A 20,976-nucleotide genomic window follows, 5' to 3' on the forward strand; every position below is an offset into this window, starting at 1 on the left:
ATTTAAAACAAATACACAGAGGTATGAAAATTATTAGAATAATTGTGAAATTTATAATAAACTCTTATTATGTCAAAGAAATAATCTTCTTCTTCTATGCATATAATAAAATAAGATGTGTGTGTTTGTGGCGCGAATCCAGGGAAAACGGTAAGGTCTGGAAAGATGAAATTTGGTATACAGGTGTAACTTTTGCCGAGGGTGTGCACCTCTGGCTTCGATTTTTAATATTTTATTTAGAAAAAAAGTTATTTAATGTTTAAAAGCAAATTTAATTCCTAACATGATAAAAAAAAACATTGAATCAAATCGACCGAGTTTTGTATTTTTTAGGGAATTTTTAAAAAACCTTTATTTTGCGCTTTTTTCTGGGTTTCATTTTTTGCTTAACTCATCCCTGAAAAAGTATAAAAGCCTCTTTTCTAAAATTTAACTATGTAATAATCAAAACATTTGTCCTTCTTCAGAAGAATTTTTTTTTTTTTAATATTACGCAACAGTTTTTTTTCTACAATTTTTTTTAATGCAGAACAACATCATTAAATCTTCACGCGTCATTCGAATCAGTCGAAAAAAAAAAGGATCGAAAAAGGTAGACAGCAGCCGAAGGCGGCAATCTTGGTGTAAAAAGGTGACTGACAAGTTAGTCAAACAGCCGCCGTAGGTGGCTGCTTGCATAAGGCGAATGGCGTAAAAAGGAGAACCAACTGGTCGCCGCAGGCGGCTAGTACTTTATTATAAAAATATTAATACATTTAATATTGAGGGTGCATCCCCTTGTTTTTTATTATAGATTCGGTCGGTCGTACCTGGACCGTTTCCATGCCGTGAAGTGTTTTTATGTTTTTTTCATTCAAAACTATGGTCACAGATGCAGCTTCAAGACACAGAGCTCCATCATCCATGAAGTCATCATTTTGAAACCAAACGCAGACTCTTTTTCATGCTGACTAGATCATAATGCCATCAACAATGTACAAACACCCCGCAACTTCAGCAGAAATTACGCACCAATCCATAACTTGGGTAGGATGTTTAACCATTTTTGGTACGTAATTCGGGGGAAACACTTGATTGGTACTTCTCCTGACATACTGCTTTCTTTTGATATTTTAAAGATTGATTCGGCAGAACACTATACCTAAAAGGTAAAAAATACCTTAACGCATGTAATTTGTTAAGGAATATTCTCGTAAAGAAAGTTTTAACCACTTTTATAAACAGTTCCGAATCTTTAGTCAGTATGCAAGAAATAAGATTTCAGGAAAAGTAATGAGCAATTTAATTTCAACTGAATAATTAAAAGGAAATTAATATTTCTGACCTTGCTTCAACCACTTACAAATTGTTCATGCACAATTTTTGGCTGAGCAACCCCCTCTGCCATAGCAAATGTGATGTTAGCAATTTTCTCGAAGGCAACGAGCACCGAATTCGATGGAGATGAACGTTCTACGGATAGAAGGATGACAAAAATTTACACCCTATGCTTGTAGAGAGATTTCTAGTTCATGATCAGTGGTTTTTCTGTTGGCATTAACAATTTTAACTGATTTCTTTTCTGTCCTTGCAGTAGATTTACTTTTTCTACGGAGTTACCCTTCTCTAGAATTCATATTTTCACATTTGAAATCTCAAGATCTTTCTATTTTACACAGATGCTTGCAAAAATTTAATTTTTTTTTAGCAATTTCTTGTAGTGTATATGGATTTTCTTGGATGAGGCACTTTATCATGGAGGTAGGAGTACAGGAGGGAACATGCCGTATTTACTCCCATTGTCGCGTTTGAAGTAACTGTGAGAGAGCGCGGCCATGTTGGGTGGTGAGAAAGGGGAAAAAGACTCGTATTACTCGGTTGAAATTTTCGCGTGTTTTACTTTTCTCGCTCAAATTGATAATGAAAGTATTTTTTGCCTGCCTAAGAAATAAAAAAATAATGCACAACACAATTATATTTTAAGCTTAAATTTCCAAAGAATAAACTAATTGCATAATTATTGCCTTTAGTTAATTAAAATTAATTTAGTGACAAATGAATGATCAACTGGTTTTAAAATACACTGCTCGACATTGAAAATGCAACACCAAGAAGGAGTATTCAGAAATTTATGCAAATTTTAGAGTAGACGTACATCACTGAGTTATGTAAATGATGTGAAATGCGTAGCTCTCCGACGCACGTGAAGTTACATATAAGGGAAGTAACTTGCAGAATGGGCAATATTCGTGTCGTTATTTCTGACTGGAGAATTATCGAAGAAATTTTGTTTTTGTCTTGGAGGATACGTGTAACACGAGAGAATGCCAGGCCGCCGCCAACGAAGGCACTTCCAGCAGATAGACAATTTTACGAGGGGTTGATCGGACTGAGAAGGGTCCGTACGTCAAATCGCAGCTGATACCCACATGGATGAGAGCACGGTGCATCGGCTGTGCCGAAGAAGGTTGGAACAACGAAATGTGGCAAGATTGAGGGGTGCAGGGGCAGCCAGAGTGACGTCAGAACGCGTGGATCGACGCATCCACCGACAAGCTGTAGCAGACCCACAAGTCACTTGTTCCTCGATTCTGCAGCAGGTGCAAGATACCCTGAATGTTCATATAGGTATATGCGTTATCCGCTCTCCCTGTATAATGAACAGCCCCATATTCTGAATACTTTTGTTCAGTCCTATGAATGTTCAAAATATAGAGTCCACTGTATTTACACCCTCTTTTTACCCTCGACTAACATAAGGAGGGAGGGAGAATTACAACTTTCATATGCTTAAAACAATGTCTTAACTAAGTACAGGGTTCTTACACTTGTAGTTAAAAAAAATCCCTGACTTTTCCAGGTTTTCCAAGTTTTTTTTTAGAAAATTCCAGGTTATTCGCCTCATTGAAAATTAAGTTTAAATAACAATATTTTCAAAATAATTAAAATTGTTTAAAGTAGCCCCCAATGCGAAAGAACTGAAACTTTTCCCTTTCGATTTATAAAAAACATCTCTCTTTTTTTCTCAAGATTTTAAGTTTTTTTTTTTTTTTTTCATTTTGTTCAAAATCATTTTAATTCGTTTACTACAAGTTGAAAACAAAGTATTACTTGTTGCATTGGTCGGCACACTATATTCTAATGCATAATAACAAAAATCAACAACCGCCAATCATAGGCCAGTGCCATTAATCAGTTTTTTCTTTCCCTTTTACACAAAAAATGCTTACATTAAAATTTTGCTTTTCTAAAAAAATAATTAATTTTTTAAAATTCATAATGTTTTTCACATTTTATGTAACTTTCAATAGTTTAGATTGAGATAAATATCCAATTCCGTTTTTGGAAATTTACGTCTACTTCCACCGTGCAAACGACCAAATATGGCGACTAAGTGAAAAATTTAAGATAATAAGTAGATTTTTGAATTTGTAGCATAAAAGTAGTAATAAATAATTAATAATCCTTTTAAAAACTACAATTAAAACAAAATAGTCAGTTCTCAGCACATAAGCGTCTATATCAATTAGCATAAAACAAAGTTCTTAAGATAAAGTTTTGCATTTTTCCAGAAAATAATTACGAATTATCCCAAAAAAAGGGGGACACTTTGCGTTTTCAATGGTTTGCGTTGCAATAAATATCCAATACCGTTTTCGGAAACTTAAGGCACTTAAAAAGTCTTGTGTACTTCCATCTTGGGAATGACAAAATATGGCGGCTAAGCCAAAAAAAAAAAGAAAGAAAAGAAATATTATTTTGAATTTGTAGCATCAAAACAATTTAAAAATAACAAATCTTCATGAAACATTCAGTTGAAATTTTTTTAGCACATTTGCGCCCAATGCAATGAGAATAAGATTAAATTTTAAGAACAAAATTTTTCATTTCTCAAGAAAATTATTTAAAATAATAATGAAAAAAAAAGAAAAAACAATTGACCGCACATTTTGTGTCATTTTCATTAGTTCCCTGTTGAGTTAGTGCATAATTCCTGTTCACCGGAGGAATTTTTTTTTCTTGGGAACTATCGAAAGGCAAAAATGGAGACTGCGGAAGTTTTTCGGGTTGCCACTTTTTTATTGCCAGCGTCATTTTGATTTTAAATTTTTTACAATTCTTTTCAGGAAATATCGATAAAAATTAAGAATAGATTTCATGGTTCCTTGGGAAATAAAAACTGGAAGAATTTTTTTTTTTTTTTTTTTTGGGGGGGGGCAATTTTGGAAAATTCCCCGAATTTTACCTGACATTTTTAAGTATGTCATTTTCCCTGACAGTTTCAAGTTTTCAAGGAGCACACGAAACCTGTAAGTAGTTACCGAAACCTGTAAGTGTAGTAGTAAAGACAGTAAAATTACTACGTACAAAATATTTGCAGAAAAATATTATTATCTTTTATTTTTTAAAATTATTAATAGGAATTTAACTATTCTGCAGCCTGCATCATTTCTCTTCTCTTCTTTTTTTTTTTTTTTAATACAAATCAAGCTTAAACTTAAGCAAAGAACTGTAAATTCACGAAAAAGACATAAACAAAATATAAAGAAATATAATTAATTACAAGAATAAAAAGCAAGAGAATATAAGGTATCATATATTAAAATAACTTCTAACTGACAAAATATTAAAATAATGAAAACATGCAAAAGGATTGAAATCTCAAACAGAAGATACAAATTTGCGAGAATTAAATATTCATGGTTGACCTTTGCACATTTCCAAAAGTAAATTAATTAAAATAAAGAATAAAATCATCTAATCTTCGACAGAAAGAGTTAAAATAATTGTCAAGTGTCCAAAATATTAAAATATCAACAAGATGCAAAATGATTGAAATTTCAAACACGGAAAGCAATTTTCTCTGACGTACGTGTTTCATTTCATAGAGTTATTACAATAAAAAATAAAATAATTAAGAGATATTTCATAACAGTGTATTTTTCAAGTGTCGATTTCGAAAAATGGGCGGAGAAGCCCGCCTCCGAATCTTTTCTCCCCCACCCTTTGCTGGATTTAGACTTAACAGAGCCCTTTTTGTAATTCGAACAACTTTTTATGTTGGTGGCGACTTTTTTTTTTTTTTTTCATTTCCTTTTTACAATTTTATACCTCTTTTCCGCTAATACATACAGTCATGCTTTACTTTTTTCTTCATTTTTTAATGCGTTTTTTCCTGTGTGCCCGTTTTGAATCGACTTTAAGAGGGGGAATGGTATCAAGAGATTGATACAGAGTTCATCTTTAAGGGAAGTATTGTCCAAAATATTCTCAATCCTAATCCTAAGGAGGTTGGGGGGTTCTCCATTGTAGGAAATTTTGGAAAATAGATATAAAATATTGCATTCTGAAGTCTTTTAAAGGGAGTGATTGCAACTACAAAAATATCAGGATGAAAATAGGCAAACAAAACGTTTTTAAAAGTTATGTACTTTTTTGCAAATTAAGATAAAAAATACACTATAATTTTCTTCTTCTTTTTTTTTTTTTTTTTTTTTTTTTTGTTCGACAAACCAATGACAGCAGTCAACAGAGAAAGAGCGAGGAAAAAACAATGCATTGTTATATATTTACTTCAAATCGGCTTTTGTTACAATTACTTTTTGATCACCCCATCCAACTTAAAAACAAATACAGCAATGAAATATAAAATCATCAAAAGTAAAAAATGCTTTAAAACACAAAGGCGCACCCCCTCAAAATCGCGAGACCCCCCTAAAAATTTTAATGGCACAGTCTGCGCCATGACCCCCCCCCCCTTAAACCTTCGAAAATATTATCTATCCACATTGTGTTAAGCACTTTAGGAATAAAATGTGAACAATTTCAGCAATATTTTCAATTCAGTAATTATTTTTAAAAGTAATTATTTGAATACAGTTTCTTTCCATTGCTTATGAAATTAATAAGCAACATTTTACGCCCAATTAGTTCTTGGTCGATTTGATTCTTTTTACTGACACCCAGTCAGATTCAGAACTCTTTCCTACACTGTAAAAAATCTCGGAAAACTCTCTGAATATACAAAAAAGTTTTCCGTAATACACAGATTCGTACGCCCTCCGCAGTTTTCTGCTATAATCAAAAACGTTTCCCGTTTAGCAAGAAAGTAAGAGTCGACGCATGCGCAGTTCACACGGCAATTTTATAGTCCAGCAGTAAATCTAAACTGAAACTTTCGAAAGCACGCAATGAAAACAAGTGCTGACTCATGTATGCGAAGTAACACTCATCAAGGGGATTAGTAGAAGTTTTGTTCCTCGCATGAATTCACTGAAGATAATTTTAAAGTCTTATATTTTCTTGTATATGTATCGTCATGAGATTGAATTTGAAGCTATGTCACTTATTTTTAAGTACGAAGTGCAAATTCTCGACGCATGCTCGCGGAAGGAATACAAACTGAAATTAAAAACCAAATAACTGCCGAGAGGACGCCATCTAAATTCATTGCGTCGCATAACTTGTGTAGGTAATTTACTTTTTTCTTGGATACTTTCTTCTTTCTATACCAAATGGGTAATTTTTGTTGGCAGAATTTTATTCTGTCATAAAAATCACCTTTTTGGTGACCAAAGCCTGCAAAAGACCACCACCGACGAATAGGTAAGTCGCTTTGCAACTCTATTACTTTAAAGAGATTTAGTTCATATAAATCTCGTTAAAAAAAACTATTTCCTTCAGTATCATTTTTTCGTTGTGAACTATTGCAATTTGAAAATATTTTACATTACATAGAACACATATTTAAAGTGCAAGTGTGTCTAGTTTTATTCTGTAAAATTTATGAATTGAAGATTATAAAAAAATTTAAATAAGTGTTATTGTGTACTTTGTTTTTATGTGTCAATCTCAGTTAATATTTGGCTGAACATTTATGTATCAAGCATTATGAATTAAATGTTATAATATGCAAATTGTCAGGTTTGATAGTTCGTCTTTAAGGTTGCATGTTTTCATTCTCTTGTAAACAGTGTAGCTAGATTGTATGAAGTAAAAAAAAACTATCTCTTGTAATTAGGAACATACACTGTAAAAAAAATCCGGAAACGTTTCTGAGTATATCGTGCAGCTGTGGTTCATGAAAGTTTCAAAAACGTTTCTGAGTATTTCGGAATCCTCTTTCTGTAATGTCCAGAAACGTGTCTGAGTATTTCGGAATCCTCTTTCTGTAATGTCCAGAAACGTGTCTGAGTATTTCGGAATCCTCTTTCTGTAATGTCCAGAAACGTGTCTGAGTATTTCGGAATCCTCTTTCTGTAATTTTCAGAAACGTTTCTGAGTATTTCGGAATCCTCTTTCCGTAATTTCCAGAAATGTTTCTGAGTATTCTGTGCAGCTGTGGTTCATGAAAGTTTCGAAAACGTTTCCGAGTATTTCGGAATTCTCCAAACAATTTTCAAAAACGTTTCCGAGAATTTCGGAATCCTTTTTCCGTGATTTTTTCTAAAACATAATTCTTTATTATAGTATTGCATACCATATCAGTTTCAATTCTTTCATATCTAAGAGCAATAATACAAGCAATTTTAGAATTATTCGTGGATTTTTTTTTTTTTTTTTTGGAATTTCTAATGACAAATAGCATGGTTAACAGCATAACATATGCACAGTTATAAATTTTTGAAAAATTATGAAATAATCTAGTAGTTTCATTCCTAATCACAAAATCGTCGGGGAATTGGAGTGGGGGTACCTTCTGAAAAGTGGGGATTGTTTGTTAAACAATCTTAAACTTCAGTTTTTCTCTCAATATTTTCAAGACAAAACTATCAACATATTGTATTTTTAATGCAGAACTTAAAAATATATCTTGTATCAAACTTGATAGCTTTTATCTTCGGATAAAATTTGACAGGACTTACCTACCCTTCGCGTTCCGGAATTCGTTCACCTCAAGTCAATTTCTCTGACGAACAAAGTGTACCGAAAAGTACCAACAGAGAAATTGATGAATTTAAATATGACACCAAGTCCCCCTGCTGGAACCATTCGGGTTGATTCTTCTGTTCTTGCCCTTTTCCAGCTCATCACAAATATAAATACTTATTCAAAATAGGTTACTGATTTTATTTTTACAGTGTGCGCAAAATGCATTATATATTTTATTTATTAAAACATTGAACTCTATTACATGATTATTCCATTTCATATATACGAGAATAACCCCTCCCCCACCATAAAAGTGATGGTGCACCCATAAAATGCTATGAAGCGCCCACCCCCTCTTGAAAAAGCAACATCATATACATTATAAATCAAAGTATCACATACATTATAAATCAAAGTATCATATAAATTATAAGTCAAATACTTTAATATGGTGTAAAAATACAAAATTATTTTATTAAGTCTTTTTTTTTTTTCTTTTTTTTTTTTTTTTTTTTTTTGCTTTTGGTAAAATTGAGGCTCGTAAAACGAAAAAAATGAAGACACTTTTAAATGCATATATGCATCTATTTGTTAAATAAATTAATACACATTTAACTAATTTAAAGCGTTTCGCTAATGCAAATATTTAAAGAGATATCGTCATTTAGATAATACTGAAGCACTATGTTCCTAATTACAAGAGATAGTTTTTTTTTTTTTTTTTACTTCATACAATCTAGCTACACTGTTTACAAGAGAATGAAAACATGCAACCTTAAAGACCAACTATCAAACCTGACAATTTGCATATTATAACATTTAATTCATAATGCTTGATACATAGCCAAATATTAACTGAGATTGACACATAAAAACAAAGTACACAATAACACATATTTAAATTTTTTATAATCTTCAATTCATAAATTTTACAGAATAAAACTAGACACACTTGCACTTTAAATATGTGTTCTATGTAATGTAAAATATTTTCAAATTGCAATAGTTCACAACGAAAAAATAATACTGAAGAAAATAGTTTTTTTTTAACGAGATTTATATGAACTAAATCTCTTTAAAGTAATAGAGTTGCAAAGCGACTTACCTATTCGTCGGTGGTGGTCTTTTGCAGGCTTTGGTCACCAAAAAGGTGATTTTTATGACAGAATAAAATTCTGCCAACAAAAATTACCCATTTGGTAGAAAGAAGAAAAGTATCCAAGAAAAAAGTAAATTACCTACACAAGTTATGCGACGCAATGAATTTACATGGCGTCCTCTCGGTAGTTATTTGGTTTTCAATTTCAGTTTGTATTCCTTCCGCGAGCATGCGTCGAGAATTTGCACTTCGTACTTAAAAATAAGTGACATAGCTTCAAATTCAATCTTATGACGATACATATGCAAGAAAATATAAGACTTTAGAATTATCTTCAGTGAATTCATGCGAGGAACAAAACTTCTACTAATCCCCTTGATGAGTGTTACTTCACATACATGAGTCAGCACTTGTTTTCATTGCGTGCTTTCGAAAGTTTCAGTTTAGATTTGCTGCTGGACTATAAAATTGTGAGCTGCGCATGCGTCGACTCTTACTTTCTTGCTATACGGGAAACGTTTTTGATTATAGCAGAAAACTGCGGAGGGCGTACGAATCTGTGTATTACGGAAAACTTTTTTATATATTCAGAGAGTTTTCCGAGATTTTTTACAGTGTAGTGCTTCAGTATTATCTAAATGACGATATCTCTTTAAATATTTGCATTAGCGAAACGCTTTAAATTAGTTAAATGTGTATTAATTTTTTTAACAAATAGGTACATATATGTATTTAAAAGTGTCTTCATTTTTTTCGTTTTACGAGCCTCAATTTTACCAAAAGCAAAAAAAAAAAAAAGACTTAATAAAATAATTTTGTATTTTTACACCATATTAAAGTATTTGACTTATAATTTATATGATACTTTGATTTATAATGTATATGATACTTTGATTTATAATGTATATGATGTTGCTTTTTCAAGGGGGGGGGGGGTGGGCGCTTCATAGCATTTTATGGGTGCACCATCACTCTTATGGTGGGGGGGGGGGGTATTCTCGTATATATGAAATGGAATAATCATGTAATAGAGTTCAATGTTTTAATAAATAAAATATATAATGCATTTTGCGCACACTATAAAAATAAAATCAGTAACCTATTTTGAATAAGTATTTATATTTGTGATGAGCAGGAAAAGGGCAAGAACAGAAGAATCAACCCGAATGGTTCCAGCAGGGGGACTTGGTGTCATATTAAATTCATCACTTTCTCTGTTGGTACTTTTCGGTACACTTTGTTCGTCAGAGAAATTGACTTGAGGTGAACGAATTTAGGAACGCGAAGGGTAGGTAAGTCCTGTCAAATTTTATCCGAAGATAAAAGCTATCAAGTTTGATACAAGATATGTTTTTAAGTTCTGCATTAAAAATACAATATGTTGATAGTTTTGTCTTGAAAATATTGAGAGAAAAACTGAAGTTTAAGATTGTTTAACAAACAATCCCCACTTTTCAGAAGGTACCCCCCACTCCAATTCCCCGACGATTTTGTGATTAGGAATGAAACTACTAGATTATTTCATAATCTTTCAAAAATTTATAACTATGCATATGTTATGCTGTTAACCATGCTATTTGTCATTAGAAATTCCAAAAAAAAAAAATCCACGAATGATTCTAAAATTGCTTGTATTATTGCTCTTAGATATGAAAGAATTGAAACTGATATGGCATGCAATACTATAATAAAGAATTATATTTTAGAAAAAATCACGGAAAAAGGATTCCGAAATTCTCGGAAACGTTTTTGAAAATTGTTTGGAGAATTCCGAAATACTCGGAAACGTTTTCGAAACTTTCATGAACCACAGCTGCACAGAATACTCAGAAACATTTCTGGAAATTACGGAAAGAGGATTCCGAAATACTCAGAAACGTTTCTGAAAATTACAAAAAGAGGATTCCGAAATACTCAGACACGTTTCTGGACATTACAGAAAGAGGATTCCGAAATACTCAGAAACGTTTCTGAAAATTATAGAAAGAGGATTCCGAAATACTCAGACACGTTTCTGGACATTACAGAAAGAGGATTCCGAAATACTCAGAAACGTTTTTGAAACTTTCATGAACCACCAGCTGCACGATATACTCAGAAACGTTTCCGGATTTTTTTCACAGTGTACCAAAGCCATAGGTTCGTTCTTTGGAGGGGGGGGGGGGGTCATTCTTCAGCGTGAGCCCCCCTAAAATGAAAGTCTGTATCCAACCCTAGTAACAAGAGAGTAACATTCTATGTATCTGAACATTTCATAATGATAAAAATAAAATTCTTGATAAAAATAAAATTAGAACAAACTTTGCTTAGAATTCATCTAATTATTTTCAAGAACTCTTGAACATTCAAAATTATTAAAAGCACTTCATTTGTACTTTCCAGTCTCTGACGTTTTAGTACTTTCTTGTTAAAGTATTGTTTTAACTTTGTAAGAAACAGTTATTTTAAGTTTAAAAGAAGAAATAAACAGTAGATTTCTTATGACAACAATATTTTCAATTACAAGTGGGGCAGAAAACAAAAAGGAATAGAGGTAGTGTAATATTTTTTTCCCGTGCCAAACAGATTGATAATATGCAGTATAGAAGTAAGATAAAAGCAAGCAATAACAAAAGAATCTTCAAAATATAAAAAACCTCCGATTTTATGTCCACCAAATCGACGTTTTTCCCGCATTTAAAGTTATTTCATTGGGTTCCATTCATCAGTTTTTCTGTTATGTAATATACCCATATTTTACATTTTTTTTAACACAGTCCCTTGAGAAACGTAAAATCAGGGTTGATGCAGGATGTAGCAAGGAGCTAAATTCGACAAATTTTGGCTTTTAATATACCTTGTGGGTCATTCCATGTCAAATCAACCAATCACTCAAAATGACCATCTCAGATTTTCATGAAACATTCAGGGATTATACTGTTTGACATTCTAAATTCAGATCTACATTTAAAAAAAATCTATCTTTTTTGGTTAATGAGTTATTAATTTTTTAAATACATAAAAACTCACGTTTTTTTACTCATCTGCTGTGCTTAAAAATGCTACAATTTTAGTTCAATGGGGTCAATACAGTTGGTTAACAGCTCATTTTAAAGAGAATTGCATGAGCACAAATTTGCCATTTCAACTGCGCTTGCGCACGGACTTGGCTGATTTCAAAAGTCTTGCTAAAATTAGTTACAAATATTTTAAATTTGTTAATAAATATGAGATAGCAACAGATAAAAATTAGAATTCACAAAGCTTTCTCTGATTTAGTTTTATGCCTCGGTAAAGATTGAGTTTTGCGTCTTCATTATTAATGGATTCGGAGTCTGATTTTTCTATCAAAGGCCCTATTCAGGGCCGAATTTGCCTGTATAATACTAAGCTGTTTACGCCTAACGTAAAATATCCGCAAAAGACGGATATCTGTACTCATATTCTAATTATTTTTGAAGTACACAACGTGTTTGACGTTTATGTTAAATAAATATTTCCAAACAAATAAATATTGAAGTGTCATTTTTCTCTTTATATTATAAAGATTATCAGTTATTCATATCCGTAGTTTCATATAATATTTCACGAAATCGCTGTAAAAATTTTCAAATCGCATTCATTAATTTGTTGAGACTCTAGCTCAGCCTAAATACTATAAACAAGCAACACGAAATCGTAAAACAGAAAGCCCAAAAAGCCAAGTCCGTGCGCAAGCGCAGTTGAAATGGCAAATTTGTGATAACCGGGATTTAACGTCTAGTTACGATTTTAGATCCCGTAATCAGTGGCGGCGCGAGAGCAAAAATAGACGTCGGCGATGCAGTTTTGCGAGGCCCTTTTAATCATAAAATATTCTCAGACAAATAATTGAATTCATGGAATTAATTTTTGTACTAACTATTGGCACTTGAGTTCCTAATTCACTTAATTGCTAGGACAAAAACATTTCATGACCAGTAGCGTAACCAAAAAGAAGTTTTTTTTGGTGGTGGGGGGAGGGGTGGCACATTAAAGGGAAAAAAATGCCCCGATAAAAGGGGGGGTCCGGGGTTCTCCCCCGTAAAAATTTTGAAATTTGTAGTTTAAAAACGCCGTTTTAAGCTTTTTTTGCTGATGTTAGGAGAAAAGAGGTACAGAGGTCTCGGTGGAAATTTCTAGAGATTGAAACTTTAAAAACGCAATAATAGGCCATATTTATTGACTTTAGGGACAGAGACTGTCCCAGATCAATTCTTTAAAAAAAAAAAAAAAAAAGAAAGAAAATTAATTTGAATTCTGAAATTTTGAGTTCAAATTATGTTTTTCGCAATCATGAACTGAGACAGGACCCTACCCATTGGAGTTATTGTTTCTAGAAACAGCTCCTGTCCCCCCCCCCCAAGCCTGCCTCTCCTCCTGGGCGGTTACATGTGCATAGTTGTGTGTGTAAGTGTGTAGGCTTGTGTGTGTGCGTAGACCTGTGCGTATGCACGTAGGCGTGTGTGTGTGTGAGCGCGCGTGTGTGTAGGACAAGGACGCTTCCGACAAGGAGAAGCGGAAAGCTCAGGACCGGAGCAGCCGGGCCGCGCCGCCTGCAGCGGACGGTGGGTGGTGGTGCTGCAAAGGCTTCTGGTCCAAGCTGAAAAAGGCACGGACACCGAAAACGGTCAAATGAGAACAATAAGCAATCGTGAATGCTCAAAAAAAAAAAAAAAGGTCAAAATCAGTTCCCAGCAAATTTGCAAAAGAAATGCGGTATGGGGACCCCCTGCCCGAATATTTTCTGAAATTCAAGCCTTCAAAATGCGATTGTAAGGCCATATTTCCATATTTTGTAATATTAGGCTCGGTAATTTTTGAAATTCAAGCTACAAAAACGCAATTCTAAGCGATTTTCGATGTTGTTGAGTATTTGAGGGCTTTAAGCTGGAAATATCGCAAAATTAAAGACCTGGAAACGAAATTTCAGATGCTCCATAATGCTTTCGGTGTGGGTGTGTATGGAGAGGGGGGGGGGATTTGGAAGAGCAGCATTTTTAATATTTTCTTATTTTTAGATGAACATAGGAAACAATAGAAAAAAAGAAAAGAAATAGGATGGGGGTGGGGGGAATAGAGCTGGCTGATCAATAAGCTGTAGCTATTGAATATTTTTAATTCAGGCCCCAACAGAATTGGGCCCCGCATTTGCTATAAGGCTGGCTCTGTGCAGTCTCCCCTGCACGCACTATTTTGATTATTTTTGTATCTGTTGTATTTAATAAAACCTTCAATTGAAAACATGGAAATTTCTTTAAACTTCTGAGAATTTACTTATGAGAATTTTGCGAGGCCCTATCTACGCGAGGCCGTCGGCAATAGCCGACATCGCCGACGCCAAACGCCGCCACTGCCCGTAATATATTATTTTAAACTTCAGTAGTGGAAGAAGTCGGGTTTCTTTCACTAACTAAGTAATCAGAAAGTACCGTACCTGACAACATTTGTTTCTCTGCTCAAATCCATCTAAGTTTTGGCATCAATTGCAAGAATACTTTAAGGATTATAAAATTAATCAATATATTATTAAAGGAAAAGACGGTAGAATTTAAAGACGAAACAAATTTTATTTTCGTCTAGATACATTACAACAGGATAGTTATGTACACAAAAGATCAGTGCAGTGAAAGAACTTTATCTTTGGCAGAAAGAACAAATTAGGTAATATATGAAGATCATTCAAGTGCGCAAGGAAAATAGTAAGTGAGACAAATGCATAACAAGAGAGCGGGATTTAAAAGTTTTCGTTCAAAAGATCGGACCTCTAATCGCTCGGAGTTTCCTTCACTCACTGATCGGCTGGATTACAGTAACGTGGTGGCTTGGCGACTTTGGCCATAAATAATAGGGCTGGGGATTATTTGTTAGCATTTTAAAGCTACTGTTAATGTAATTTATTGTATTTTTTGTTTATTTGGCGAAATATTTTAAATTGCAAAGAATTGTTTCAGGTTTTTAATGAGGGTTTATTCATTGTTAGTTGAAGAATGTTTATTTTACATCGGGAGAGGGGGGAGGGAGTGGTTTTCCCTTAATTCAGGGAACTGTTTCTACCTTTATCGTTTTTTTAAATAATATCCATTCGATTGTTTTATTCTTTTTCATACGGGGGACGTTGCAGCGGGATTTCCCGTTTGTTCTAGATTGGTATTTAGTTTTTTACACTAAATATCTGGGGATGCTTTTTATCCTTTGAGTATGGCTGAAGGAACAAACTATCAAGTACGGGAGAAAAAAAAGTTAATAAAACAACTACTCAGTGGGCATTAGATAAATCAAGTTGTAATAAATATAATGCATTCTGACACCAAGCATCTTAAAACATTTTCCTTTTACTTATTTTTTTCAACAAAACGGTTCAAACTCTAGATAGTTTATTGAAATTTTTAACTTTTCAATTTTCAAAGTTTGAACAGAACAACGTCTGTCGGGTCCTCTAGTATATATATATATATATATATATATATATATATATATATATATATATATATATATATATATATATATTTACAAAAAAAGTGTCATTGCATTATTTGCTATAACTGCTGATCCCATCATGTCCCACTCTGAAATTTTTAGGATGTATTTATTAAAACATATTAAAAAATATATTTTTTTTTCAAAATTTTTAAAAGACACTAACTTTAAAAAAATTTAAATTTTAAAAAATATATTAAAAATTTAAGAGAAATATGCAAGTTGCATGTCAAATTAAAGTTCATGCAATTCTCTTTAAAATGTTAACCAACTGTATTGACCCCATAGAACTAAAATTGTAGCTTTTTTAAGCACAACAGATGAGTAAAAAAACGTGAGTTTTTACACATTAAAAAAATTTAACTCATTAACCAAAAAAGATAGATTTTTTTTAAAAATCAGATCTGAATTTAGAATGTCAAACAGTATAATCCCTGAAAGTTTCATAAAAATCTGAGATGGTAAATTTGAAAATAATTTTTTTTTTTTTTTGGTTGATTTGACATGGAATGACCCGTTTACATTAAAGTACTCATCATTAGCAGTGGAAATCGGAATTATGCAGAAAAAAGGGACACAGATTTTTGTTCTGCTTCACACAAATTAGGGACATAAAGAGTACTCAGTAACTACTCGGTACTCAGGCAAATTTTTATCATATATTCATCCAATACCGAATAGTTGTAAAAAATTGAATATCATTCAAGACAGATTTTACAATTCATAAAAAGTGCAAGCATACTGCAATCATTTGCAATTGCTATATTCATAAAATAAGACTATTCTATGTATAAGTTGAAAAAAAAAAAAAAAAACACTTATAAAATCTAATCAGAGTAAAAGTTAACCATAGATATGCATTTGGGTCGAACTTTTTTTTCTGTACCACATATTAGTGTAGGACAACTTACCTTTGGTCAGGAACATTCTAAGTGATCCTATGATGAATATTCATAGACTCATAACAAAAAACCCTTTCAATCATATCTCAACGCATTCCTAATCACTTGAAAACTTAGATTACGAATTTTTAAAACCTTGGTTTTGCAGATTTAAATTTTTGGCATAATGATAACAGTACAGAGAAGTAAAATTAAGTCATTTTTTTAAGAGCACGAAAAAGGTTGTGACTTTTGGGTAAAGAAATTCTTAAGGAAAAAGAGAAAAAAAATGCTATTAAAATATTTTAATAACCGAAATGATTGTATTTCAAATTATGATGCAAAAAAAACTAATCTCTCGACATTTTCTGATTTAATTTGTTATAATTCCAGCTTGATTAATCATACCTTTTATTAATTTGTTTATTTTTAATTTTAAAAATAACTTTTTCGCAAAATTGTTGACACTTAAATAATTTTTAATAACCAGAAAAACTTAGGGGAAAAAATGCTATTAAAATATTTTAATAATCAAATTTATTGCACAAAATGTGAGATGAAGGATTTAAAGACATCCAACAAAAGTCGGATTTTCTTGTGGGATGTCTTTACACTTATGAGCTCACATTTTATGCACTGAAAAAGACGTTCCTTGTAATGCAGAAACACGTTACTACAGTGTTCCTGCACATTTGTACTTTTAGCATTGTTTTATTTGCTTTAAAAATTATTTACGTTTATCGGACATGAAGCTTTAGATTGATACAATTTATTTTAATTCCAGCTTGATTAATCATAACTTTTATTTATTTGTTTATTGTTAATTTTTAAAATAATGTCTTCGTAAAATTTTTGACAAACTTAAATTTTTTAAATAATGTGTAATTATATTTCACGTGGAATTTTGTTTTAAAATCTATTATATGGCCATGGAGGTCTATACTATTACTCTAATGAGCTAAAAACTCAGTGTGTCAGTGGTTCTTCTTAAAACCTAATTTGTACTCCGCACTCGGCCAAGTACTCGGTACACAGCCAAACTGCTGTAATCATTACGTCTCTAACACAAATATACACAAAAATAACAAATTTTTGCACACAAGTGTTTTAGGGTTACAAAGCCCTTTTTAATGCTAAAGACAACAACTAAGGAGGAAGACTATCCAACAGAAGCGTAAGGACTTTGTCAGACGTTTAAAATGATTAGTTTTAGAATATATAAATTCCTTTAACATTTTATTTTCAGCAAAGGTATTGCTTATCACTTTAACTAACATTGGTTACATCTTATTAAAATGTATATCTCATTAATATAAATAGCAAAGTATAATTAAAAAGGTAAAAAAGACCAGCTTTTTTCAGAAAAATCCTACTTTTCTCAGCCCTGTTTTGTAAGAAACACTAGTTTTAAGTTAAAGAATAGATATAACTATAAGATTTCTCATAAGAACAATTTTCTTTTAATCCCAAACAGTGGAGAAATAAATACAGGGTGTGATTGAAATCTAACCGAATTTTGCCACCTTGTGGTTTCCAAGTGTCAAAAGAGAATGAATTTTGTCAGAAAATGCTTGTCTGGTCTTGTACTTTCTGGCTTTTTTTTTTTTTTTTTGAGTCATAGTCATTGTGCTGCGACCAGCGGTTGAGTAAATATTGCCCTACGGACAAAGGTTTTTTTTTTTTGCAACCGGTTACATTTTTCCCAATGGTGAAAATGCAGTGAACGAGATTGATCAGCGTTGCGAAATTAAGTTTTGTGCAAAACTAAAAAAAAACTTTACTAAGACCCAGGACCTGTTTAAGGAAGCCATCGGAAATGATGTTCTGTTTCTGACACAAATTTAAGAATGGCACAAGGCATTGAAAGACGGCGGAAGGACGTCGATGAGAAACAATGCGAAGGAGGGTTTCAACTTCAAAAACTGATAAAAAAGTTGACAGGGTTCGAGAAATCTGGAACATCGACAGTCGGGCAAGCATCCGGGAGATGAGAGAAGAGTTAAATCCAACTTAATACAGCGTTCAAAAAATTGGGACCAAAGAATTGAGCATTCGAAGGTGTGCATGAAACTGGTTCCTAAGATTTTGATCGCTGAGCAAATGGAAACACGTGTGCAAATGAGTTGTGAAGTGTTGGAATCCCAGACATGTCTCTCTCGGACTTCTTTTTGTTCCCGCTCATGAAAGAAACCTGAAGAGAAGACGTTTCCAGTCGATAGCGGACATAAAAAAAGTGTAACCAACAATCTCAATGCCATCCCGGAAGATGCGTTTAAAAAATATTTTGAACAATGGAAGGACCGCTACTGCCGGTGTAGTGAAGCCCAAGGGATGTATTTCAAAGAATATTAAGTGCATTTGTCAAAAAGTTCAGTAAAATTGTTGTTCCAGCAAAAGTTCAGTTACTTTTCAATCGCACCCTGTAATATTTTACATCACACTATTTTTTAACAGATGAACAGTATGCATGCAGTAGAAATAAGATAAAAGCAAGCAACAACAAAAGAACTTCCAAAATGCTGAATTCGGGATTAAATAGCAAGACATAAAAGATGTGAATCCCAAAAATTTATCTCAAACAATATGCTTCAGAAGTGCGAGAACCATGATCTTGCAGTTTTGATTACAGAATGCATTAAGGAGCTGAATCTGGCACATATTGGTATCCTTCTACCCTCACATTTCTTAGAAATTTAAAAATTAAAACCACATGTTCCTAACTTTTCAAGGACCTAGTTTTAGCCATACAGCTTGTTTAACTTAGGTAAATTCGGCACGAAGTAGTGCTGCCACTGCAGCCTGTTTCAAGTGGAATCTCAGGCAGCTGCCCAATTTACACTTGAATTAATCAGGTGCTGACCAGATTGTGATGATTTGCATTAAAATAAGTAAAGTCTAGCACCATGAATTTTTTGATGCTTTCTAAACAGGTTTATTTTATTTTATTTATTTTTTTTTTCTCGAACCAAACTCAGTACCTGTCCTGCACTGATTGTGCTGTAATCAATATTTTACACAGTCATTTCACTTAAAAATTAAAATTTTTCTTTAAAAAATGATTTGTATAATCCTTACCTTAATCCTCATGTCTTTGGCCTTCATCATTAAATTGCTGTAGCTAGCAATCTTCTTCGCAATAAGTTGATTTAGAGGAACAACAACTAACATCAGACCAAAACCAACAAAGAAACAAAAACTCACTTGCGAATATAAGAAAATAAGTGCTATGACAACTTGAACAGGTAAACTCCAGAACTGATGAAAACTCTGGCAAAAATTTACTATGCGGTCTGTGTCTGTGCTAATATAGTTCAATATTTCACCTGAACTAACATTATTTAATGTCATTTTGCTTATAAAAAGTGTTTTTTGGTAGACTGCCATTATCAGACAAGCTTTGATTTTAAAACTAATTTTGGTGATCAGATAATTGTAGTGAGTTGAGCTTAAGGCAGAGAAAAAGACCACTAGAAACAAACCCAAAACATAATAAAAGCATTCAACACCTTTTCTCTCATTTTCTATAAATGAAACTATGGCATTTAATAAAATTGGTCCGCCAAAAGTTAAGCAGTCTGATATAAATTTTAAAAGACCTATTAAATAAAACTCACAAGCAAAATATTTATGTAATTCTTTAAATAAGTAAGATGTGTTACCATCTCTATTGGATTCTCTTAATTCATTTCTGAATGAAATATTAGAACAAATTTTTGAAGCAGCTTCATCAAACAGATATGAGGCCTGCAGTTTGAACGGCAAATCATACAAGTCGTTAATTTTTCTTAGATGATTTTTAAAGCCTTTTAACATCAATGGATGAACCCAAAAGAAGAATGTTTTTGAAAAAATATTGCATTTTTCAGCTGGGCCCAATATTTCAGGGTCTTCTTCTTCATAGAATGCATTATATCTGCATGACGAACTCAACAAAGGCTCTTGTTCATCGACAGAATTAACACTCAGCTGATTATGTCTTTCTGAAGGTGATGGAACAAGAAAACAGAGATTGACAGCTTGAAACACTACAAATGAAATGGAACTTTCCTTAAACTCTCCACTGAGCCATATTTTATGCTTAAAGTACAACTGAAAAACGGACACAATGAAAACGACAAATAAACTGATATTGACCAAAAGTGGACCTTTGTAGTTACGTGTCACACCACTCAACAAGGCACTTAAGAAAATGGTATAAGTGATCCATGCTGAGGTTATTATGACTAACTCTACAATTTCCAATATTGGGGCGTTTTTTAAATTAAAACCTACCTCATATTGTTGATATAAAGATGTTGAAATTAGTAATATGCTCAAAAGAATTCGAGCGCAAATGAGGACTTTTTCATACTTTGCACGAATTATACACCTTGCACTCTTAAGTCCTATATAATACGAACTTGTAACTAACAAACAAAAGAAAGCTGGATAAATTATGCATAATTCTTTAACACATGCACCATAATAAAAGTTAAATGGAAAGTTGTGTTCTTCTCCACAGATTTCTTCTATTTTCAACATATTTCGTTTGAAATGAAATTCTTCGCAGTTTATGAAAAATCAGAAACAAGTTTACAAAATCTCCTTTGGTGCTCACGCACATTTGTGAGACAAACTGAAATATAGAGCCCTTGCAGACATCTTTCAGTTTTGAATAAGAAATAATAA

At 32.6% G+C, this 20,976-nt stretch overlaps 1 protein-coding gene across 1 annotated transcript in view; it reads right to left on the minus strand.

Moving 5' to 3' along the window:
* The window catches only part of LOC129230375 (ATP-binding cassette sub-family C member 10-like), a 93,546-nt gene extending 72,961 nt beyond the window's left edge, over positions 1 to 20,585 (minus strand). The window contains exons 1-2 of the mRNA XM_054864773.1: positions 20,581 to 20,585; positions 19,384 to 19,996 (exon numbers count right to left, since the gene is read on the minus strand). Coding sequence (XP_054720748.1) covers positions 19,384 to 19,996; positions 20,581 to 20,585 — 618 coding nt within the window. The remainder of the gene's footprint in view (positions 1 to 19,383; positions 19,997 to 20,580) is intronic.
* Positions 20,586 to 20,976: the final 391 nt, after the last annotated feature.

This window comes from Uloborus diversus, chromosome 9, assembly GCF_026930045.1.
Source record: "Uloborus diversus isolate 005 chromosome 9, Udiv.v.3.1, whole genome shotgun sequence".
NCBI lineage: Eukaryota > Metazoa > Arthropoda > Arachnida > Araneae > Uloboridae > Uloborus > Uloborus diversus.